The sequence below is a fragment of the Nerophis lumbriciformis genome, linkage group LG29 (assembly GCF_033978685.3).
Source record: "Nerophis lumbriciformis linkage group LG29, RoL_Nlum_v2.1, whole genome shotgun sequence".
NCBI lineage: Eukaryota > Metazoa > Chordata > Actinopteri > Syngnathiformes > Syngnathidae > Nerophis > Nerophis lumbriciformis.
Window position 1 is genome coordinate 1,731,233 of NC_084576.2, and position 22,027 is coordinate 1,753,259.

The 22,027-nt window shown below is 40.8% G+C and overlaps 1 protein-coding gene across 2 annotated transcripts in view; it reads left to right on the forward strand.

Annotated features, from left to right (window-relative positions):
* znf710a (zinc finger protein 710a) overlaps positions 1 to 22,027 on the forward strand; it is a 45,153-nt gene that overhangs the window by 18,625 nt on the left and 4,501 nt on the right. Inside the window, exons 2-4 of one of the 2 annotated variants that reach the window (XM_061924412.2) lie at positions 1,470 to 2,873; positions 19,382 to 19,573; positions 19,640 to 19,814. In XM_061924412.2, coding sequence (XP_061780396.2) covers positions 1,470 to 2,873; positions 19,382 to 19,573; positions 19,640 to 19,814 — 1,771 coding nt within the window. Of the gene's footprint in view, positions 1 to 1,469; positions 2,874 to 19,381; positions 19,815 to 22,027 lie in introns of both variants that reach the window. The other variant, XM_072911830.1, reaches the window with a different exon arrangement.

A 22,027-nucleotide genomic window follows, 5' to 3' on the forward strand; every position in this document is an offset into this window, starting at 1 on the left:
TTACACAAAAACTCCTGTCGGTTAGGTACGACCGGAACCAGTTGAGGGCGGCGCCCTTAATGCCCACACAGTTCTCAAGACGAGTGATTAAGGTGGCGTGGTCGACGGTGTGGAACGCAGCAGACAGATCTAAAAGCACCAGGACAACATATTTACCAGAATCAGTGGACAGGAGGATATCGTTAAAAACTTTTAGAAGCGCTGACTCTGTGCTGTGGAGGGCTTTAAAACCGGACTGGAACAGCTCAGTGATACCATTATCCTCTAAGAAGGGTAACAACTGACTGTAGACAACCTTCTCTAATATTTTGGAAATGTATGGAAGATTAGAGATAGGTCTGAAGTTAGAGAGGAGAGAGGGGTCGAGGCTGGGTTTTTTAAGTAGAGGTCGTACCACTGCATGTTTAAACTCTACTGGAACTATTCCAGAAGAGAGGCTACTATTGATAATGTTAAGGACACTTGATCCAATAGTAGCAAGTACCTCCTTAAACAGGCCAATAGCCAATAGCTAAACATGTTTCACTCCACACCGTAGCTCACCGGCGTCACAATGTAAACAAACACCATTGGTGGATCTACACCTGACATCCACTGTAATGATACCAAGTAGAATAGAGTATCTAGTCGATACTACTATGATTATGTCGATATTTTTTGGCATCACAACATCAACTTTTTTAAACTCAGGAAATATGTCCCTGGACACATGAGGACTTTGAATATGACCAATGTATGATACTGTAACTACTTGGTATCGGATTGATACCCAAATGTGTGGTATCATCCAAAACTAATGTAAAGTATCAAACAACAGAAGAATAAGTGATTATTACATTTGAACAGAAGTGTAGATAGAACATGTTAAAAGAGAACGCAAGCAGATATTAACAGTAAATGAACAAGTAGATTAATAATTCATTTTCTACCACTTGTCCTTAATTATTTTGACAAAATAATAGAATGATAAATGACACAATATGTTACTGCATACGTCAGCAGACTAATTAGGAGCCTTTGTTTGCTTACTTACTAATAAAAGACAAGTTGTCTTGTATGTTCACTATTTTACTTAAGGACAAAGTTGCAATAATAAACATATGTTTAATGTACCCTAAGATTTTTTGTCAAAATAAAGCCAATAATGCAATTTTTTGTGGTCCCCTTTATTTAGCAAAGTACCGAAAAGTACCAATAAAGTATCGAAATAATTTCGGTACCTGTACCAAAATATTGGTATCGGGACAACACTAGTCCATTAAGATATAAAAACAGTTGCTGAGGGACTTTTCTGAGACATTGATCATTTCTACAGTCCTTTTTTTGTATTAAAAGGCAAGTGACCAAAATCATGAGAGGAAATGGCTTTCTATGAGCAAATATTGTGTAAGATCAGGTTGCGTAACGATAGAAGTAGAAAAAAGTGCACTGCAGCTTCTATGTTATTTCTGATTCTATGTTTCTTCCAGGAAGAGGAGGGCGTACAAATGGTGCGGACCTACCCAAAGGTGACTGAAGGCCAAATGGACGTGAGCACACAGACGGAACCTGTGGTGGTTCTCTCTCTAGCTCAGGCCGCCGTTCTCGGACTCATCTCCCAAAACGAAATTTTCGGGGCCACGATTGCTCCGAATGGCTTTTACACAGGGGAGTCCAAAGAGGGTCCGCCTCCACCGGCGGAGGCCATGGAGTACGAGTACACCGACCAGCTGATAGGCGCCAATGGGGACTACCTACCTGAGCCGGCTGGGGAACCGGAGCCTCATGGTGAGAAGAGACGCGGGAGGACCAAGAGACCCCGGAGCGACGGAGAGGTAGTTGCTTACCCGCCCAAAGCACCAGAAGTGAAAGGTGAACTGACTGAGGCGGATGCTTGTGTTCACTTGAACAACAAGTGTAGCCCTGCCGAGCAAGAGGATCCCATCGCCATCCGGCAAGGTTCTCTGAAGGAGGAGCAGCTGTGCGGAAACTGTCCTTCATGTGTGAGAAGAGCACAGGGAGAAGGAGAAGAGGAACACTCTGGTAGGAACAGGAAGGAAGAGCCAGAAGAGGAGGCTCTAAATCTTAAGACCAGTGGGGAAACTGCTGAACCTCCGGAGAACAAATATTACGAACCTAACGAGGCGACTTATGAGCCCGCTGACATGACGCTGCCGAGGGAGTTTGAAGAGAACGGTCAGGCCATGCTGTGGTCCGACCCGGAGGGGCTCGCCAGACGAATGCAAATCGACCGACTGGACATTAACGTGCAGATTGACGAGTCTTACTGCGTAGACGTGGGGGAGGGTCTAAAACGCTGGAAGTGTCGAATGTGCGAGAAGTCGTACACGTCCAAATACAACCTGGTCACGCACATCCTGGGCCACAACGGGATTAAGCCACACGAATGTATCCACTGCGGGAAGCTCTTCAAGCAGCCGAGCCACCTGCAAACTCACCTGCTGACCCACCAGGGAACTCGGCCCCACAAGTGCACCGTGTGCGAGAAGGCCTTCACGCAGACCAGCCACCTGAAGAGGCACATGCTGCAACACACCGACGTCAAGCCCTACAGCTGCCGCTTCTGCGGCCGCGGCTTCGCCTACCCCAGCGAGCTGAGGACCCACGAGAGCAAGCACGAGAACGGGCAGTGCCACGTCTGCACGCAGTGTGGCATGGAGTTCCCCACGTACGCGCACCTCAAGCGTCACCTGAGCAGCCATCAGGGCCCCACCACGTACCAGTGCACCGAGTGCCACAAGTCCTTCGCTTACCGCAGTCAGCTGCAGAACCACTTGATGAAGCACCAGAACGTACGGCCTTACGTCTGCCCAGAGTGCGGCATGGAGTTTGTGCAGATCCATCACCTGCGGCAACACGCCCTGACTCACAAGGTATGCCTTCGTACCAGACTCATTCACACACCCCAAAAATGTGCGCATCCAACCTTTTTTTTCGCCTGTGCCTTTTACACAGAATCTAGCAAAGTGGGATTTTAGGCTCTTAGTTTGATTATCTGAAAACTCTGCAGAATTGATTGAAGTTGTAGGAGTTACTTCCCTGCGATGAGGTGGCGACTTGTTCAGGGTGTACGCCGCTTTCCGCCCGAATGTAGCTGAGATAGTTTCCAGCACCCCCCGCGACCCCAAAAGGGACAAGCGGTAGAAAATGGATGGATGGATGAATAATAGTCCTTAAGCTAGATTGTACAACATAGCAGCAACATAACCAAAGGAGCAGAAATACTGCAAGGGGTTGTGAAATGTTTAGCTGATTAGACTTTTTAAAAAACATTAAAAATGATTCCCGACATTGAAAATGTTTTTGAATACACATTAAAATTGATCGGGCACGCTGTAGGGGTTTAGAAATAGTGGCATGGACCCCTACAAAGGACTGTTTTCACTGCTGGACTCTAGAAAGAGGTTCCGCAGCCTCCGTAGCAGAACCTCCAGGTTCTGTAACAGCTTCTCCCCTCAGGCCATAAGACTTTTGAAAATCCCCTCAATTCCCCCCCAAAATGGATGAACTCGCCGGAATATAAAGACAATATAACATACCGTATTTTCCGCACTATAAGGCGCACCTAAAAACCACAAATGTTCTCAAAAGCTGACAGTGCGCCTTATAACCCGGTGCGCTTTATTACGATTCATTTTCATAAAGTTTCGATCTCGCAACTTCGGTAAACAGCCGCCATCTTTTTTCCCGGTAGAACAGGAAGCGCATCTTCTTCTACGCAAGCAACCGCCAAGGAAAGCACCCGCCCCCATAGAACAGGAAGCGCTTCTTCTTCTACCCGCCCCCGGAAGAAGAAGAAAAAACGTCCGGATATCACCGTACGTTTCATTTCCTGTTTACATCTGTAAAGACCACAAAATGGCTCCAACTAAGCGATCCGGTTCATAAAAAGACGCAATCTCTCCATCCGCACACGGATTACTACCGTATTTCACAGCAACTGATATTCCTGTGAACCGCACTGTGGAACGGGAGCACGTACGGTGAATATTCGCACCACAGGGAATGAGAAGTCATCCTTCACTGTGGTTCTAGCTTGCCATGCTAACTTCCACCCATGGTGATATTCAAAAGGAAGACCTTGCCAAAAGAGACCTTTCCAGCCGGCGTCATCATAAAAGCTAACTCGAAGGGATGGATGGATGAAGAAAAGATGAGCGAGTGGTTAAGGGAAGTTTACGCGAAGAGGCCGGGTGGCTTTTTTCACACAGCTCCGAAGGCGAACACACCTTCACTAAGACGGGCAGACAGCGCCGGACGACATACGCCAACATTTGCCAGTGGATCGTAAATGCCTGGGCAGATATTTCGGTCACAACTGTGGTCCGAGCTTTCCGGAAGGCAGGATTCACAGAACAACAGCGACACTGACTCCCGATGACTTCGACGAGACGGAACCGGCCATTTTGGATACCACGCTTGCGCAACTTTTCAATTCGGACACCGAAGACGAAGAATTCGAAGGATTTACGAATGAAGAATAACTTCAGAAGGTGAGCGCTATGTTTATTTTGTGTGTTGTGACATTAACGTTCGAGCAACATTATGTTGCTATTGCTCTGCACCATTTTGAATTTTACTATGTTTGTGATTGCACATTTGCGTACATTTTGGGACAGAGTTGTTAGAACGCTGGTTTTCAATATATTATTAAAGTTTGACTGAACTATCTGACTGTTTTTTTGACATTCACTTTAGCGCAGCGTTTTTTTGACATTCACTTTAGCGCAGCGTAGGCGCGGCTTATAGTCCGGGGCGGCTTATTGGTGGACAAAATTATGAAATATGTAATTCATAGAAGGTGCGGCTAATAATCCGGTGCGCCTTATAGTGCGGAAAATACGGTACATCCATAAACGTGGATGCATATGCAAAAGTGCAATATATTTATCTGTACAGTAATCTATTTATTTATATCTGCACCTTATTGCTCTTTTATCCTGCACTACAACGAGCTAATGCAACGAAATGTTGTTCTTTTCTGTACTGTAAAGTTCAAATTTGAATGACAATAAAAGGAAGTCTAAGTCTCTAAGTCTAAGTCTACTTAAACGAGCCATATGTAATAATTTCATGTCAAGTCAAAATGCATTAATAAATCATCTTCTTTTCCAATACCTCTATAACTGATAATAGTATTTCAGCCGGGATATGCTCATTTCGAAATGAGATTTACAGCCCCGAAATCTTGTTATTGTTTTCATTTTGATGTTCCGCCCTCCACCGTTTGACCAATTGGAAAGTCCCTGAGTGTGTCACGTCCAGGTTGCCAGTTACGCACTGCCATCTTCGTCTAGCTACTACCACTGGTAAAGTTACTAAACATGTCAGACCTTAGTAAATCTAAAAGTTACCATTCTCAACTTATTTATGACAAAGCCAGGAACAAAACCAGGATTTGTATCGGGGATGCCTTTGAAAGCTTTTTCCATCTGACGTCAAACTTGTTAATTTCTATATTGTCCAATACAGTCTATGATCTTGTCTAACAAAGTTAGTATGTTCATGCAACCAATGCATAGCATCCTAGCCCGGTCAATGACACATCGACATACAGGCTAACGGGGGAAATGTATGCCTGTTAGCCTGTATGTTGATGTGTCATCCAACTGAGAGGGCAAAATATATTTTGGACAAATAAAACCTACGTGGATACGGGTAGTGCCAGTGCCTATTTCCTTCTCAATATGCAGATACGCTGAGGAAATGTGTTCCAACATTATGTCATCATGGCAATGTGAAACGTATGGAGACAACTATATGATAAAATAATTCCTCAATAGTGTTTGCATATTGTGGACTACATGTACCAAGTTATATGGCAATCTGAAATGTTTGAAACAGTAGCCTACAGGCATACCTTGGTAGGCTGCTAAGCATGCTCTACTTATTTCCACCAGTGTTGGGACTAACGCGTTACAAAGTAACGCGTTACTGTAACGCCGTTAGTTTCGGCGGTAACTAGTAATCTAACGCGTTATTTTTTATTTTCAGTAACTCAGTTACCGTTACTACATGATGCGTTACTGCGTTATTTTACGTTACTTTTTATGTAGTATAAAGTGTGTTTTATCGGAGCGCTGCTGTGTCATCGTTCTGATTCTTCTTGTGTCACAAGCCGGAGAAGAGAGAGAGACATGCGCTCTGATCATGGCGGAGCCAGAAGTCGAGTTTGCTAACATGGAGATATTTTCACTACTTTTCTTTTGTCGAGCACAAAGAAAAGAACATTTTAGTTAAATGTAAATTGTGTTTTGGATCAAAGATCCCATCTACTGCCCAAAACAGCAATTCGAATCTGTTGAAACAAGCTACATAAGCAACATGCTTCGACGAAGCTAGTAAAGAGAGATAGAGATTCTGATGCCACTTCATTTCCACCACTTAAGGATTAACTCTGCCACTTCTCATCATTCACCGCTGAAGGTACACACACTCTGTCAATCAATGTTCCCTCTAATTGTTCATGTGTGTGAGCAAACGCAAAAACTCCCTCAGCATTGAGTGGAGTCCATGTGAGCAACTTTAGAAGTGCACACTGTGGCTACACCAGCAGCACACCTGTCCCAAATCTGACTAAATAACAAGTTCAATCTCCATCCATCCATCCATTTTCTACCGCTTGTCCCTTTCGGGGTCGCTGGAGCCTATCTCAGCTGCATTCGGGCGGAAGGCAGCGTACACCCTGGACAAGTCCCCACCTCATCACAGGGCCAACACAGATAGACAGACAACATTCTCTTATTATTATAATCAAATGATAGCAGTCATTTCCATTTCCAATATAAGTGTTTAGGCCCACTTACAATGACAATAACAACAAATATTGTTTTTCATGAACTGTGTACTTGTATTGTTTGTCTGGGTGGAGGTCCTGCTTTGGAAATAATTGGTACCCCTTTCAGACATTGCATTTAGTTCCCATTAAAACATTCACATGTTGCACAATGAGATGTAAGCAGGGGATCATGTGTACATTCCTGCAACTTCCTGTTTGTAAAAAATATATTTTTATTAGTATTTATTTAATATACTAACAGCATTTAATGATTAATATTTATAAATTAAGATTCCTAATAAATGACACTAGAATAAGCACACATTTGATTGGTAAATCATAGTGTAACGACCTGGAATGACACTTTATGTGTGGTGTTGGAGTTGTCCGACTTTTTGCGTGGCTGTAAACGCATCACTGGCTCAGTGCCATATGTGCAAGTGTTGGCGGCACGTGAGAAAGAGCGAGCGGCAGCTGTTGATAAAACAAAGTTACTTTTGGTCTGGTTTGTACTGCAGAAAATGACCACTTTTGCTAGATATCATTTTTTTTTACTAATGTTTTGGTGATGTGTTTATGGCCGACAATAAAGAGTTTTGCTCAGTAAAGTGATGGATGGAATTCATGTCCTCAAAGCGTCTCGACAGACATTACAATATTTGAACAATGATGACGAAAACGGTTTTCTCTGTCGTGTCGAAAATTGTTATGCGCTTATTTTTTTTATTTGATTTTGTGCGTGGCATAGATTTGCCGTGCGCAGAGGACGCTTGAGCAGTGCACAATTGCACATGCGCGCTCCTGAGAGGGAACGTTGCTGTCAATTCTCTTATATACTCTTTCATTCTAGACTTCTAGAGTGTTTGATTATCACATCACTCTAAATGTATAGACTATAAAGTTCACAAACATAAAGAGGGATGCTAGTGGGCCAGGCCAATTTTTCCTTATCTCTAAACTAAAACTGGGGAAATGTGGAGAGTCTTCTGGGCTTCAGACATGATTTTGTAGCAGAATTACTTGAGGAAGAAAATGCCTGGTTAGGCTTTGTGTATGTAGTGTGTGCCTTTCTTGCTTTACATCTATGCTGTTATTATGCTGTTTGTTACTTATGTACGTTATGTTGCAGCTATTTAAAATAGTTTTGTCAATTTGTTCTGGCCAGAAACAAATTGGTCTTTGTAACATATCTTTGTCTTTGTGTGTTGTATGTAGACCACATGGCTTAGCAGAGTTCAGTGATGCAAATGCATGTCAAGTTGATCAACCCTAACCCTAACCCTAACCCTAAAGAAGTAACTAAATAGTTACTTTTCACAGTAACGCATTACTTTTTGGTGTAAGTAACTGAGTTAGTAACTGAGTTACTTTTGAAATGAAGTAACTAGTAACTGTAACTAGTTACTGCTTTTCAGTAACTAACCCAACACTGATTTTCACCAGTATAACCATTGCTAGCATTGGTTGTAGTTGGTTTTAATCTATGTTTTCTCATAGTACTGACAAAAACCATATGATTGTTGTGATATTGTACGCAGGCATGACGTACATCTTCCTGAAAATAGCTTAATTTCTGTGTAAAATGTGTTGGTTAGAGATTTGTTATTGACAAAACACTTGTCTATTCAGCTATTATGGTCCCGGCACCTCAACACATAGTATGAGGCAGTAGTAGTTGGAAGTTCCTTGGAGTAGCCCAGTCGATCCAGCAGGATTTGGCTGTGTATCTGACAACCTCAGTCAGGGAGATAAGGGAGGGGACTACAGAATTTTGACCGTGATTGCAGTACCATTTCTGGCCACATTATTGCATATGGCACCTTTAATGTACCTTGCAGGTTTGAAATACTAACATAAATAAAACATTGTATAACTATTTTCATGTTAGCATTTATGATGGCTAGCAATTAATGTCCTAGTTACCTGCAAACAATTAGCGCACCAATTGTCAGCTAGCAATTGCAACAGTTTTCAGCTAGCAATTAGCACACCTGTTGTCAGCTAGCAATTTACACGTCAGTTTTAAGCCAGCGATTAACAGGCCAGTTGTCAACTAGCGATTAACAGGCCAGTGGTCGGCTAGAAAATAGCGCAGCACTTACAGCTAGCGATTAGCAGAGGTGGGACCAAGTCATTGTTTTGCAAGTCACAAGTAAGTCTCAAGTCTTTGCCCTCAAGTCCGAGTCAAGTCCCGAGTCAAGACAGGCAAGCCCCGAGTCAAGTCCAAAGTCAAGACTGGAAAGTCTCAAGTCAAGTCCTAAGTCCTGCATTTTGAGTTTCGAGTCCTTTCAAGTCCTTTTAACCACAGACTAATATATTAACACAGATTGTGTATGCTTTTCAAACGCTGTATTTATTTATTAAAACAAGTGCATTTTAAATTGCAGGAAAGAAAATTGTGCTGACATTGCACTTTATAATAGCACTATTAACCAGTCATTTTAAACATTAACTCATTCCTTTACAGAACAAACACATTGAAAAATAAAGTGCAAATGTACTTATTTGTACAAAAGTGTTAACATTGAAAAAACATGACATATACGTGAACATAACAAAAAAGTTGTACTTTTTATATGTCAGGGCCCTATGCTGCATTGCATTTGCAAAAGACCAAATTAGCCAAGAGTCTGTCAGTCATTTGTGCACGATGGGGGCGTAGTATGATGCCACCATGGCTGAAAACTCGCTCCACTGGAGCACTGGAGGCAGGCACTGCCAAGACTCTCATGGCCACTCGGAACAGTGAAGGAAGAGTCTTCATGTTCAATGCCCAGAACAAAAGGGGGGAGAGAGTTGTTTTGGGTTGGTGCACTACTTGTAAGTGTATCTTGTGTTTTTTATGTTGATTTAATTAAAAAAAGAAAAGAAAAAAAAAATTATTTCTTGTGCAGGCCGATTCCAATCGATACACGGACCAGTACCGGGCCGCGGCCCGGTGGTTGGGGACCACTGAGGTAAACAACCAACAGTATGTCAGAAAGCTAGCTAAAACGGTACACATATTCATAATATAGTATACATTTTAACTGACCTTTATTTGACTATTTTTGTCTTTTTTTAGGTGGCTAAAATACGCGGTGCTGCTGACCGCCGTCTAACGTTACGTGTGATATATTGACTAACGTAACCCTGCTTAAAAAAAAATCACTGAACAAAAAGTATGAATAAGGTAGTGAACTGCAACAGATTCCCGTGTTTGCAACAACGTTATAACGTTAGCAGTGAGTTTACAGCCTCACTGATTTAACTACACAGCAAATAAAAGTCACGTTACTTAGCCAATAAACGTTATCTTACATTCAAAACTTACCGTTCTTTGTGCAACTTCAAATGCCGGACGGAGTTGGAAGTTGTTGCCTCTCCATCAGTAATTTTCGAACCGCATGTGTTGCATACTGCAAACCGTTTTGTGTTGACCACCTCGTAATTTTTATACCCAAACAAAATTATTTTAGGTATCATTTTTTGTTCACTGGCGTGTGGTTTGGACATGTCTTCTTCGTTGGTTGTCCTGCAATTTGATTGGATGAATGCTGTGTGATGAAAACAAAGTAGATCTAATTTGATTGGCTGTTGTACTGAGACCACACCAGCTGACACACGCAACGCTGATAGACAAGTACACAATGAAAAATACGGAGCGCTCCCGAATAACTTTTTCATCTTTGGGTTTTGGGGAAAGTAGCAAGTCATGTCAAGTCATGTCAATTCAAAAGGCTCAAGTCCAAGTGAAGTCACAAGTCATTGATGTTAAAGTCTAAGTCGAGTTGCAAGTCTTTTTACATTTTGTCAAGTCGAGTCTAAAGTCATCAAATTCATGACTCGAGTCTGACTCGAGTCCAAGTCATGTGACTCGAGTCCACACCTCTGGCGATTAGTGCGCCACTGGTCAGCTAGCGATTAGAGCACCACTTGTCAGGTAGGGATTAGCAAACCAGTTGTCAGCTAGCAATTAGCGCACCACTTGTAAGTTGATGATTGGTGAACCGGTTGTCAGCTAGCGATTAGTGCGATAGTCAGCTAGTGGTTAGCGTGCTAACTGCATCCAGCAATTAGCGTGTCGGTTGACAGCCAGCGGTTAGCGTGCCAGTTAATGTGTTACTTGTCAGCTGGCGATTAGCACACCAGTTGTCAGCTATTGATTAGCGTGCTAGTTGCCAGTTGGCTTTTAGCGACACTTTACTATGTTCTTTGAATATCTTGGTATATTGCCCAATAACAAAGTACGTTTAGCAGTTTAATATGAAAAGAGTACTTTGCAGTTTTGAAATAACAACGTGGATTTATAATATAAGAATCATATTACTATATTCATGTTAGCATTTAAGAAAGCCAGCAATTAGGGCACCAGTTGTCAGCGAGCGATTAGCTGCACAAACTGCAAGCTACCGATTAGCGCTTGAGTTGTCAGCTAGTGACTAGCGTGCCAGTTGTTAGCTGGCTATTGGCGGGGCTATACTATACTATTTGAAAATCTGAGTATTGCATAATAACAAGGTACTTTTAGGAGCAGGTTCATTTAAAATACAACTTTATACAGGATATATAAATAGGGGGTCCATCTCTCCATCATTTTGGGGGTCCTTGGCATGGGAAACCTTGTAAACCCCTTTTTAAGCGTTATATCCCGCCCCCTTACAGCTTTCAGCACATTATGACATAACCAAATTCCTCGAAACAACTAGCAATTTGTATTTAATATAATTATTATTTGAGAAAAATGTAGACACGTTATATACAGGTAAAAGCCAGTAAATTAGAATATTTTGAAAAACTTGATTTATTTCAGTAATTGCATTCAAAAGGTGTAACTTGTACATTATATTTATTCATTGCACACAGACTGATGCATTCAAATGTTTATTTCATTTAATTTTGATGATTTGAAGTGGCAACAAATGAAAATCCAAAATTCCGTGTGTCACAAAATTAGAATATTACTTAAGGCTAATACAAAAAAGGGATTTTTAGAAATGTTGGCCAACTGAAAAGTATGAAAATGAAAAATATGAGCATGTACAATACTCAATACTTGGTTGGAGCTCCGTTTGCCTCAATTACTGCGTTAATGCGGCGTGGCATGGAGTCGATGAGTTTCTGGCACTGCTCAGGTGTTATGAGAGCCCAGGTTGCTCTGATAGTGGCCTTCAACTCTTCTGCGTTTTTGGGTCTGGCATTCTGCATCTTCCTTTTCACAATACCCCACAGATTTTCTATGGGGCTAAGGTCAGGGGAGTTGGCGGGCCAATTTAGAACAGAAATACCATGGTCCGTAAACCAGGCACGGGTAGATTTTGCGCTGTGTGCAGGCGCCAAGTCCTGTTGGAACTTGAAATCTCCATCTCCATAGAGCAGGTCAGCAGCAGGAAGCATGAAGTGCTCTAAAACTTGCTGGTAGACGGCTGCGTTGACCCTGGATCTCAGGAAACAGAGTGGACCGACACCAGCAGATGACATGGCACCCCAAACCATCACTGATGGTGGAAACTTTACACTAGACTTCAGGCAACGTGGATCCTGTGCCTCTCCTGTCTTCCTCCAGACTCTGGGACCTCGATTTCCAAAGGAAATGCAAAATTTGCATGGTTGGGTGATGGTTTGGGGTGCCATGTCATCTGCTGGTGTCGGTCCACTCTGTTTCCTCAGATCCAGGGTCAACGCAGCCGTCTACCAGCAAGTTTTAGAGCACTTCATGCTTCCTGCTGCTGACCTGCTCTATGGAGATGGAGATTTCAAGTTCCAACAGGACTAGGCCCCTGCACACAGCGCAAAATCTACCCGTGCCTGGTTTACGGACCATGGTATTTCTGTTCTAAATTGGCCCGCCAACTCCCCTGACCTTAGCCCCATAGAAAATCTGTGGGGTATTGTGAAAAGGAAGATGCAGAATGCCAGACCCAAAAACGCAGAAGAGTTGAAGGCCACTATCAGAGCAACCTGGGCTCTCATAACACCTGAGCAGTGCCAGAAACTCATCGACTCCATGCCACGCCGCATTAACGCAGTAATTGAGGCAAAAGGAGCTCCAACCAAGTATTGATTATTGTACATGCTCATATTTTTCATTTTCATACTTTTCAGTTGGCCAACATTTCTAAAAATCCCTTTTTTGTATTAGCCTTAAGTAATATTCTAATTTTGTGACACACGGAATTTTGGATTTTCATTTGTTGCCACTTCAAATCATCAAAATTAAATGAAATAAACATTTGAATGCATCAGTCTGTGTGCAATGAATAAATATAATGTACAAGTTACACCTTTTGAATGCAATTACTGAAATAAATCAAGTTTTTCAAAATATTCTAATTTACTGGCTTTTACCTGTATATGTTCTGTTAAACCACTAATGGTAACATACAGTCGCGATCAAAAGTTGACATACACTTGTAAAGAACATAATGTCATGGCTGTCTTGAGTTTCCAATCATTTCTACAACTCTTATTTTTTTTGTGATAGAGTGATTGGAGCACATACTTGTTGGTCACAAAAAACATTCATGAAGTTTGGTTCTTTTATGAATTTATTATGGGTCTACTGAAAATGTGACCAAATCTGCTGGGTCAAAAGTATACATACAGCAATGTTAATATTTGCTTACATGTCCCTTGGCAAGTTTCACTGCAATAAGGCGCTTTTGGTAGCCATCCACAAGCTTCTGGTTGAATTTTTGACCACTCCTCTTGACAAGATTGGTGCAGTCCAGCTACATTTGTTGGTTTTCTGACATGAACTTATTTCTTCAGCATTGTCCACATTTTTAAGGCAGGACTTTGGGAAGGCCATTCTAAAACCTTAATTCTAGCCTGATTTAGCCATTCCTTTACCACTTTTGACGTGTGTTTGGGGTCATTGTCCTATTGGAACACCCAACTGCGCCCAAGACCCAACCTCCGGGCTGATGATTTTAGGTTGTCCTGAAGAATTTGGAGGTAATCCTCCTTTCTCATTGTCCCATTTACTCTCTGCAAAGCACCAGTTCTATTGACATCACATGGACAAAGATAAGACCTTCTGGAGGAAAGTTTTGTGGTCAGATGAAACAAAAATTGAGCTGTTTGGCCACAATACCCAGCAATATGTTTGGAGGAGAATAGGTGAGCCCTTTAATCGCAGGAAGACCACACCTACCGTCAAGCATGGTGGTGGTAGTATTATGCTCTGGGCCTGTTTTGATGCCAATGGAACTGGTGCTTTACAGAGAGTAAATGGGACAATGAAAAAGGAGGATTACCGTATTTTCCGCACTATAAGGCGCACCGGATTATTAGCCGCACCTTCAATGAATGGCATATTTCATAACTTTGTCCACCAATAAGCCGCCCCGGACTATAAGCCGCGCCTACGCTGCGCTAAAGGGAATGTCAAAAAAACAGTCAGATAGGTCAGTCAAACTTTAATAATATATTAAAAACCAGCGTTCTAACAACTCTGTTCACTCCCAAAATGTACGCAAATGTGCAATCACAAACATAGTAAAATTCAAAATAGTGCAGAGCAATAGCAACATAATGTTGCTCGAACGTTAATGTCACAACACACAAAATAAACATAGCGCTCACTTTCTGAAGTTATTCTTCATTCGTAAATCCTTCGTCTTCGGTGTCCGAAGTGAAAAGTTGGGCAAATTTACGATCCACTGGCAGATGTTGGCGTCGTCTGGCGCTGCCTCCTCGTCTTAGTGAAGGTGTGTTCGCCTTCTGTCATCCATTGTTCCCACGCAGTTAGCAGTCTAGCTTCGAATGCCCTGTTGACACCAATATCTAGCGGCTGGAGGTCTTTTGTCAATCCACCCGGAATGACGGCGAGTATTGAATTAAGCGCGTAAGCGTGTCTCTCAATGTGCTGTTATGAGCTAGCAAATATAACAACTACACTACCCAGCATGCAACGATAGTTACGAGCATGCGCGGTAGCCCTGAGAAGCGTTGTTGTATGCTGGCAGTTAGAATGTGGTTATGAGCACGCTGTGAGTAAACGTTGAGAACTCAGTTAACACGCCTCGTCTGCATTATTTATAATTAGACAGACAACACACTTAATAGGAGCCATTTTGGGGTCTTTACATAAACACACAAATGGAAATGAAACGTCACATATCCCAGCATGCACCGCGCGCTTCTTCTACGGGGAAAAAAGATGGCGGCTGTTTACCGAAGTTGCGAGACCTAAACTTTATGAAAATGAATCTTAATATTAATCCATATATAAAGCGCACCGGGTTATAAGGCGCACTGTCAGCTTTTGAGAAAATTTGTGGTTTTTAGGTGCGCCTTATAGTGCGGAAAATACGGTACCTCCAAATTCTTCAGGACAACCTAAAATCATCCGCCCGGAGGTTGGGTCTTGGGCGCAGTTGGGTGTTCCAACAGGACAATGACCCCAAACACGCCAAAAGTGGTAAAATCAGGCTAGAATTAAGGTTTTAGAATGGCCTTCTCAAAAGTCCTGACTTAAACGTGGAGACAATGCTGAAGAAACAAGTCCATGTCAGAAAACCAACAAATTTAGCTGAACTGCACCAATCTTGTCAAAATTTCAACCAGAAGCTTGTGGATAGCTACCAAAAGCGCCTTATTGTAGTGAAACTTGCCAAGGGACATGTTAGCAAATATTAACATTGCTGTATGTTTACTTTTGACCCAGCAGATTTGGTCACATTTTCAGTAGACCCATAATAAATTCATAAAAGAACCAAACTTCATGAATGTTTTTTGTGACCAACAAGTATGTGCTCCAATAACTCTATCACAAAAAAATAAGAATTGTAGAAATGATTGGAAAGTCAAGACAGCCATGACATTATGTTCTTTACAAGTGTATGTCAACTTTTGATCGCGACTGTAAGCCAGTGTTGTTTTAGACTTACTAAAATGTAACTGTGAGCAGGTTTAATGGGTATTCCCATGGAGACGACACATCCAATGACTATAGGGAACTCTAAATAATACAAATTCCCTTTATGCAAAGGCCATGTCCCACTTCTGTTAGACCTCCAACACAACCTGAGAAGGCAGATGATTACCGGGTCAAATTTGTCCGCCACATTGCATGCCGGAGCTTTTGTACAAAACATCAACAACGGCGGAAACAAAACTGAAAATGTCATTTTTTTTAAAAGTAGCGTGAAAGTTCTAGGAGTTATGTTGCACAATGGCGACTAATCTTTTTTTCCATCTAAAAGCAGCTGCATTGTTACCCACGACCTTCACAAGACGTGATGTTGAAAAGTCACTTCCCTTTGAGTCTACTATTTATCTTCAGTCAGTTTGAACTTAGAGAATATCACCTGTGAGATCAGTTTGAGTCTACTAACAGCATAAAAGAAGAGAAAAACAGTCCAAATGTTATCTAACTCTGTTGTACATTGTGTATATATTAGGACTGTCAAATTTAATGCAAGTGATTTTACTCACAAAAATGTATCACAATCATGTATCAATGCAGATTAATCACCCAATTTATTTTGAGTGCACATGCTCCTCTACTTTAACACACACACATATATATATATATATATATATATATATATATATATATATATATATATATGTATGTGTGGGAAAAAAATCACAAGACTATTTCATCTCTACAGGCCTGTTTCATGAGGGGGGGTACCCTCAATCATCAGGAGATTTTAATGGGAGCATTCGCATACCATGGTTTATATAGGGCACAGAGTGGGTGGGTACAGGCTGGCCTAGGGGCGTGGTGATTGGCTCATGTGTTACCTAGGAGGTGTTTCCGTCTATGGCGGCATGCTGTTACAATTTTAGGTTGCATCTTAATGCAACCTATGCTTGAAAGAGAAACTGTTTATTATTTACCGTCCAGACCTGTCATCCCTCAACAAGCGCAGCGAAATTGTAACAGCATGCCGCCATAGACGGAAACACCTCCTAGGTAACACATGAGCCAATCACCACGCCCCTAGGCCAGCCTGTACCCACCCACTCTGTGCCCTATATAAACCATGGTATGCGAATGCTCCCATTAAAATCTCCTGATGATTGAGGGTACCCCCCCTCATGAAACAGGCCTGTAGAGATGAAATAGTCTTGTGATTTTTTTCCCACACATACATATATTGCGCTCTACTACGGTATCGAGCACTATTTTTTGGATAACCTTATTAAGACATATATATATATATATATATATATATATATATATATATATATATATATATATATATATATATATATATATATACATATATATATATATATATATATATATATGTATATGTATATGTATATATATATATATATATATATATATATATATATATATATATATATATATATATATATATATATATATATATATATATATATATATATACACACACATATATACATATATGTGTGGGGAAAAAAAATCACAAGACTACTTCATCTCTACTGGCCTGTTTCATGAGGGGTTCCCTCAATCATCAGGAGATTTATACTCATATATATATATATATACATATGTATACATACATATATATATATACATATATTTACATATATATATATACATATACTGTACATACAGTATATATATATCATACATATATACATACATACATATACTGTATATACATATATGGATATATACATATATATATACACATGTATATATATATATGTATACAGTATATATATATGTATATATGTACTGTATATACATACATACATGAACTTCAAGAGGTAGTCACCTGAAATGGTTTTCACTTCACAGGTGTGCTTGAAGCTCATGGAGAGAATGCCAAGAGTGTGCAAAGCAGTAATCGGAACAAAGGGTGGCTATTTTGAAAAAACTAGAATATAAAACATGTATTCAGTTATGTCACCTTTTTTTGTTAAGTACATAACTCCACATGTGTTCATTCATAGTTTTGATGCCTTCAGTGACAATCTACAATGTAAATAGTCATGAAAATAAAGAAAACACATTGAATGAGAAGGTGTGTCCAAACTTTTGGCCTGTACTATATATATATATATATATATATATATATATATATATATATATATATATATAGATATATAGATATATATATATATATATATATATATATATATATATATATATATATAAACATCTATATATACATATATATATATATATATATACATTTTTATACATATAAGCAGTAAAAAATGGATGGATGGATATATATATCTATACATATATACACATATAAAGATATATGCATAGATATATATACTGTGTATATATAGATATATGTATAAATAAATATACTGTGTGTCGCATATATATATATATATATATATATATATATATATATATATATATATATATATATATATATATATATATATATATATATATGTGTGTGTGTGTGTGTGTGTATATATATATACACACACACACACACACAGTTTATATGTATGTATTAGAGATGCGCGGTTTGCGGACACAGCCGCGGAGTCCGCGGATTATCCGCGGGTCGGGCGGTTGAAATAAAAAAAAAATTAGATTTTATCCGCGGGTCGGGTCGGGCGGTTGAAATAAAAAAAAAATTAGATTTTAAATAGATTCAGGCGGGTGGCAGTTAAACCAATTCGGAAATATATATACATAGTTAAATGTTGTTACCCACATACGAAAAACGAGCAGGCACCTGCAGCATGCCACAACAGAAGAAGAAAAAAAAAAGAGATGGCAGCAAACGTGGTACGCGACAAACTAAAAAAGGGAATACTAAAGACCAGGGGGAAAAAAGGCCAGAAAAGTTCAGCGTGGACTCGTTTTTATGAGGTTGTAAATCAGGATGATAGTAATGCTGGCTACGTGATTTGCAAGAGCTGCGACGCTGTTTATGTCTACGACAGTCACAAAACCGGGACATCTAGCATGGTGCATCACATTTGTGCAAAACCCCGAACCTCCACAAACACCCTGAGCATGAGCAGTTTCGTCCGCCGTGATCCCAGAAGAGTGCCACAGGATGTTAAAACACAATAGAACGCAGCTGCCTGCAGCAGTTTGAGTGGCGCGAGCGCGCTTGGAGGTGCGCTCAGCGCGGCTCCCAGATGATTGCGCACTGGTGTGCGTGTGGGCCGTGACAGCGTGGCACGCATTGAATGTCTCTGCTGCATTGGATCAGTCTCCTTTCTTTAACAGGCAAAAGCTTTATAACCTCACTAATGCCTTGCATCGTCTATATTAGATATATAACAACGGGCGGGTGGCGGATGGCGGGCGGGTGCGGTTTTGATTAAATGTTAGTTCGGGTGGGTGGCGGATGGTTGACGACTTTTGTGATGCGGTTGCGGATGAAATAATTGCCTATCCGCGCATCTCTAGTATGTATATATACTGCATGTATTAGTGTTGTCAAACTGTTAACTTTTTCATCAGATTAATCACAATTTTGCATTTTCATCAATCGTGAGTTATCGCAGTAAATTGCTTGTGTGCATATTTGAAACTAACTTTTAAAAAAGGCAAATATTTTGACACAAATGCAATTTAATAGTCAGAATGTCACCCAGGAAAATGTTTGTTATGTTTTACTTGAACGCACGCCATTTGTTTGTCCTTTTCCTAAGGGCCCCCCGTGTATAAAACCGTGTGTTCTCCAACAGGGCATGAAAGAGTTCAAGTGTGATGTGTGTGCCAGAGAGTTCACCCTGTCTGCCAACCTAAAGAGACACATGCTGATCCATGCCAGCGTGCGGCCCTTCCAGTGCCACGTCTGCTTCAAGACCTTTGTCCAGAAGCAGACCCTGAAGACGCACATGATCGTCCATTTGCCCGTCAAGCCGTTCAAATGCAAGGTGCGTGAGAGTCACGCTGAGACATCGGGAGATGGAACTCAACTTTCTTGTCCTCCCGTCTCTCAGGTGTGCGGTAAGTCTTTCAACCGAATGTACAACCTCCTGGGCCACATGCACCTCCACGCCGGCAGCAAGCCTTTCAAATGCCCTTACTGCAGCAGCAAGTTCAACCTGAAGGGCAACCTCAGCCGACACATGAAGGTCAAACACGGCGTCACGGACGCCAACACAGAAGCACACGGTAAGTACATCCCTGGGCTTTGGGACAGGAAACCAACATCGGACTATACACTCGCCAAAACCTCATGGAAGGGGAGTGTGATGCCAACTTAAAGGGTCGGTTGTCTTACGCAGTAAAGGGATGGGCGACATGGACTAAAATCTGTGTTGTGATATATTTTCAAGTAAAGCTATATGAAGCAATACATTATTTGGCATATAAATGATGATTAAACCAGTTCAAAAAGGCTCCTAATTCAGCTGCTGTAGCTACATATTACATCAAAATTATTATTAATCAATTTGCAAATTTACTGTTAATATCTGCTTATTGTCTGCTCTAACGTGTTCTATGGACACATATAATAACATGTAACAATCACTTATCATTCTGATGTTTAACATTAGTTTTAGGCAGAGGTGTGGACTCGAGTCACATGACTTGGACTCAAGTCAGACTCGAGTCATGAATTTGATGACTTTAGACTCGACTTGACAAAATGTAAAAAGACTTGCAACTCGACTTCGACTTTAACATCAATGACTTGTGACTTCACTTGGACTTGAGCCTTTTGAATTGACATGACTTGACATGACTTGCTACTTTCCCCAAAACCCAAAGATGAAAAAGTTCTTCGGGAGCGCTCCGTATTTTTCATTGTGTACTTGTCTATCAGCGTTGCGTGTGTCAGCTGGTGTGCTCTCAGTACAACAGCCAATCAAATTAGATCTACTTTGTTTTCATCACACAGCATTCATCCAATCAAATTGCAGGACAACCAACGAAGAAGACATGTCCAAACCACACGCCAGTGAACAAAAAATGATACCTAAAATAATTTTGTTTGGGTATAAAAATTACGAGGTGGTCAACACAAAACGGTTTGCAGTATGCAACACATGCGGTTCCAAAATGACTGATGGAGAGGCAACAACTTCCAACTTCGTCCGGCATTTGAAGTTGCACAAAGAACGGTAAGTTTTGAATGTAAGATAACGTTTATTGGCTAAGTAACGTGACTTTTATTTGCTGTGTAGTTAAATCAGTGAGGCTGTAAACTCACTGCTAACGTTATAACGTTATTGCAAACACGGGAATCTGTTGCAGTTCACTACCTTATTCATACTTTTTGTTCAGTGATTTTTTTTAAGCAGGGTTACGTTAGTCAATATATCACACGTAACGTTAGACGGCGGTCAGCAGCACCGCGTATTTTAGCCACCTAAAAAAAGACAAAAATAGTCAAATAAAGGTCAGTTAAAATGTATACTATATTATGAATATGTGTACCGTTTTAGCTAGCTTTCTGACATACTGTTGGTTGTTTACCTCAGTGGTCCCCAACCACTGGGCCGCGGCCCGGTACTGGTCCGTGGATCGATTGGTATCGGGCCGCACAAGAAATAAAATTTTTTTTTTTTTTTTTTTTTAATTAAATCAACATAAAAAACACAAGATACACTTACAAGTAGTGCACCAACCCAAAACAACTCTCTCCCCCCTTTTGTTCTGGGCATTGAACATGAAGACTCTTCCTTCACTGTTCCGAGTGGCCATGAGAGTCTTGGCAGTGCCTGCCTCCAGTGCTCCAGTGGAGCGAGTTTTCAGCCATGGTGGCATCATACTACGCCCCCATCGTGCACAAATGACTGACAGACTCTTGGCTAATTTGGTCTTTTGCAAATGCAATGCAGCATAGGGCCCTGACATATAAAAAGTACAACGTTTTTGTTATGTTCACGTATATGTCATGTTTTTTCAATGTTAACACTTTTGTACAAATAAGTACATTTGCACTTTATTTTTCAATGTGTTTGTTCTGTAAAGGAATGAGTTAATGTTTAAAATGACTGGTTAATAGTGCTATTATAAAGTGCAATGTCAGCACAATTTTCTTTCCTGCAATTTAAAATGCACTTGTTTTATTAAATAAATACAGCGTTTGAAAAGCATACACAATCTGTGTTAATATATTAGTCTGTGGTTAAAAGGACTTGAAAGGACTCGAAACTCAAAATGCAGGACTTAGGACTTGACTTGAGACTTTCCAGTCTTGACTTTGGACTTGACTCGGGGCTTGCCTGTCTTGACTCGGGACTTGACTCGGACTTGAGGGCAAAGACTTGAGACTTACTTGTGACTTGCAAAACAATGACTTGGTCCCACCTCTGGTTTTAGGTGATACTACACATGTGTGTTATTTTCAAATCTATTTTTTACTAGTTAGACTCATT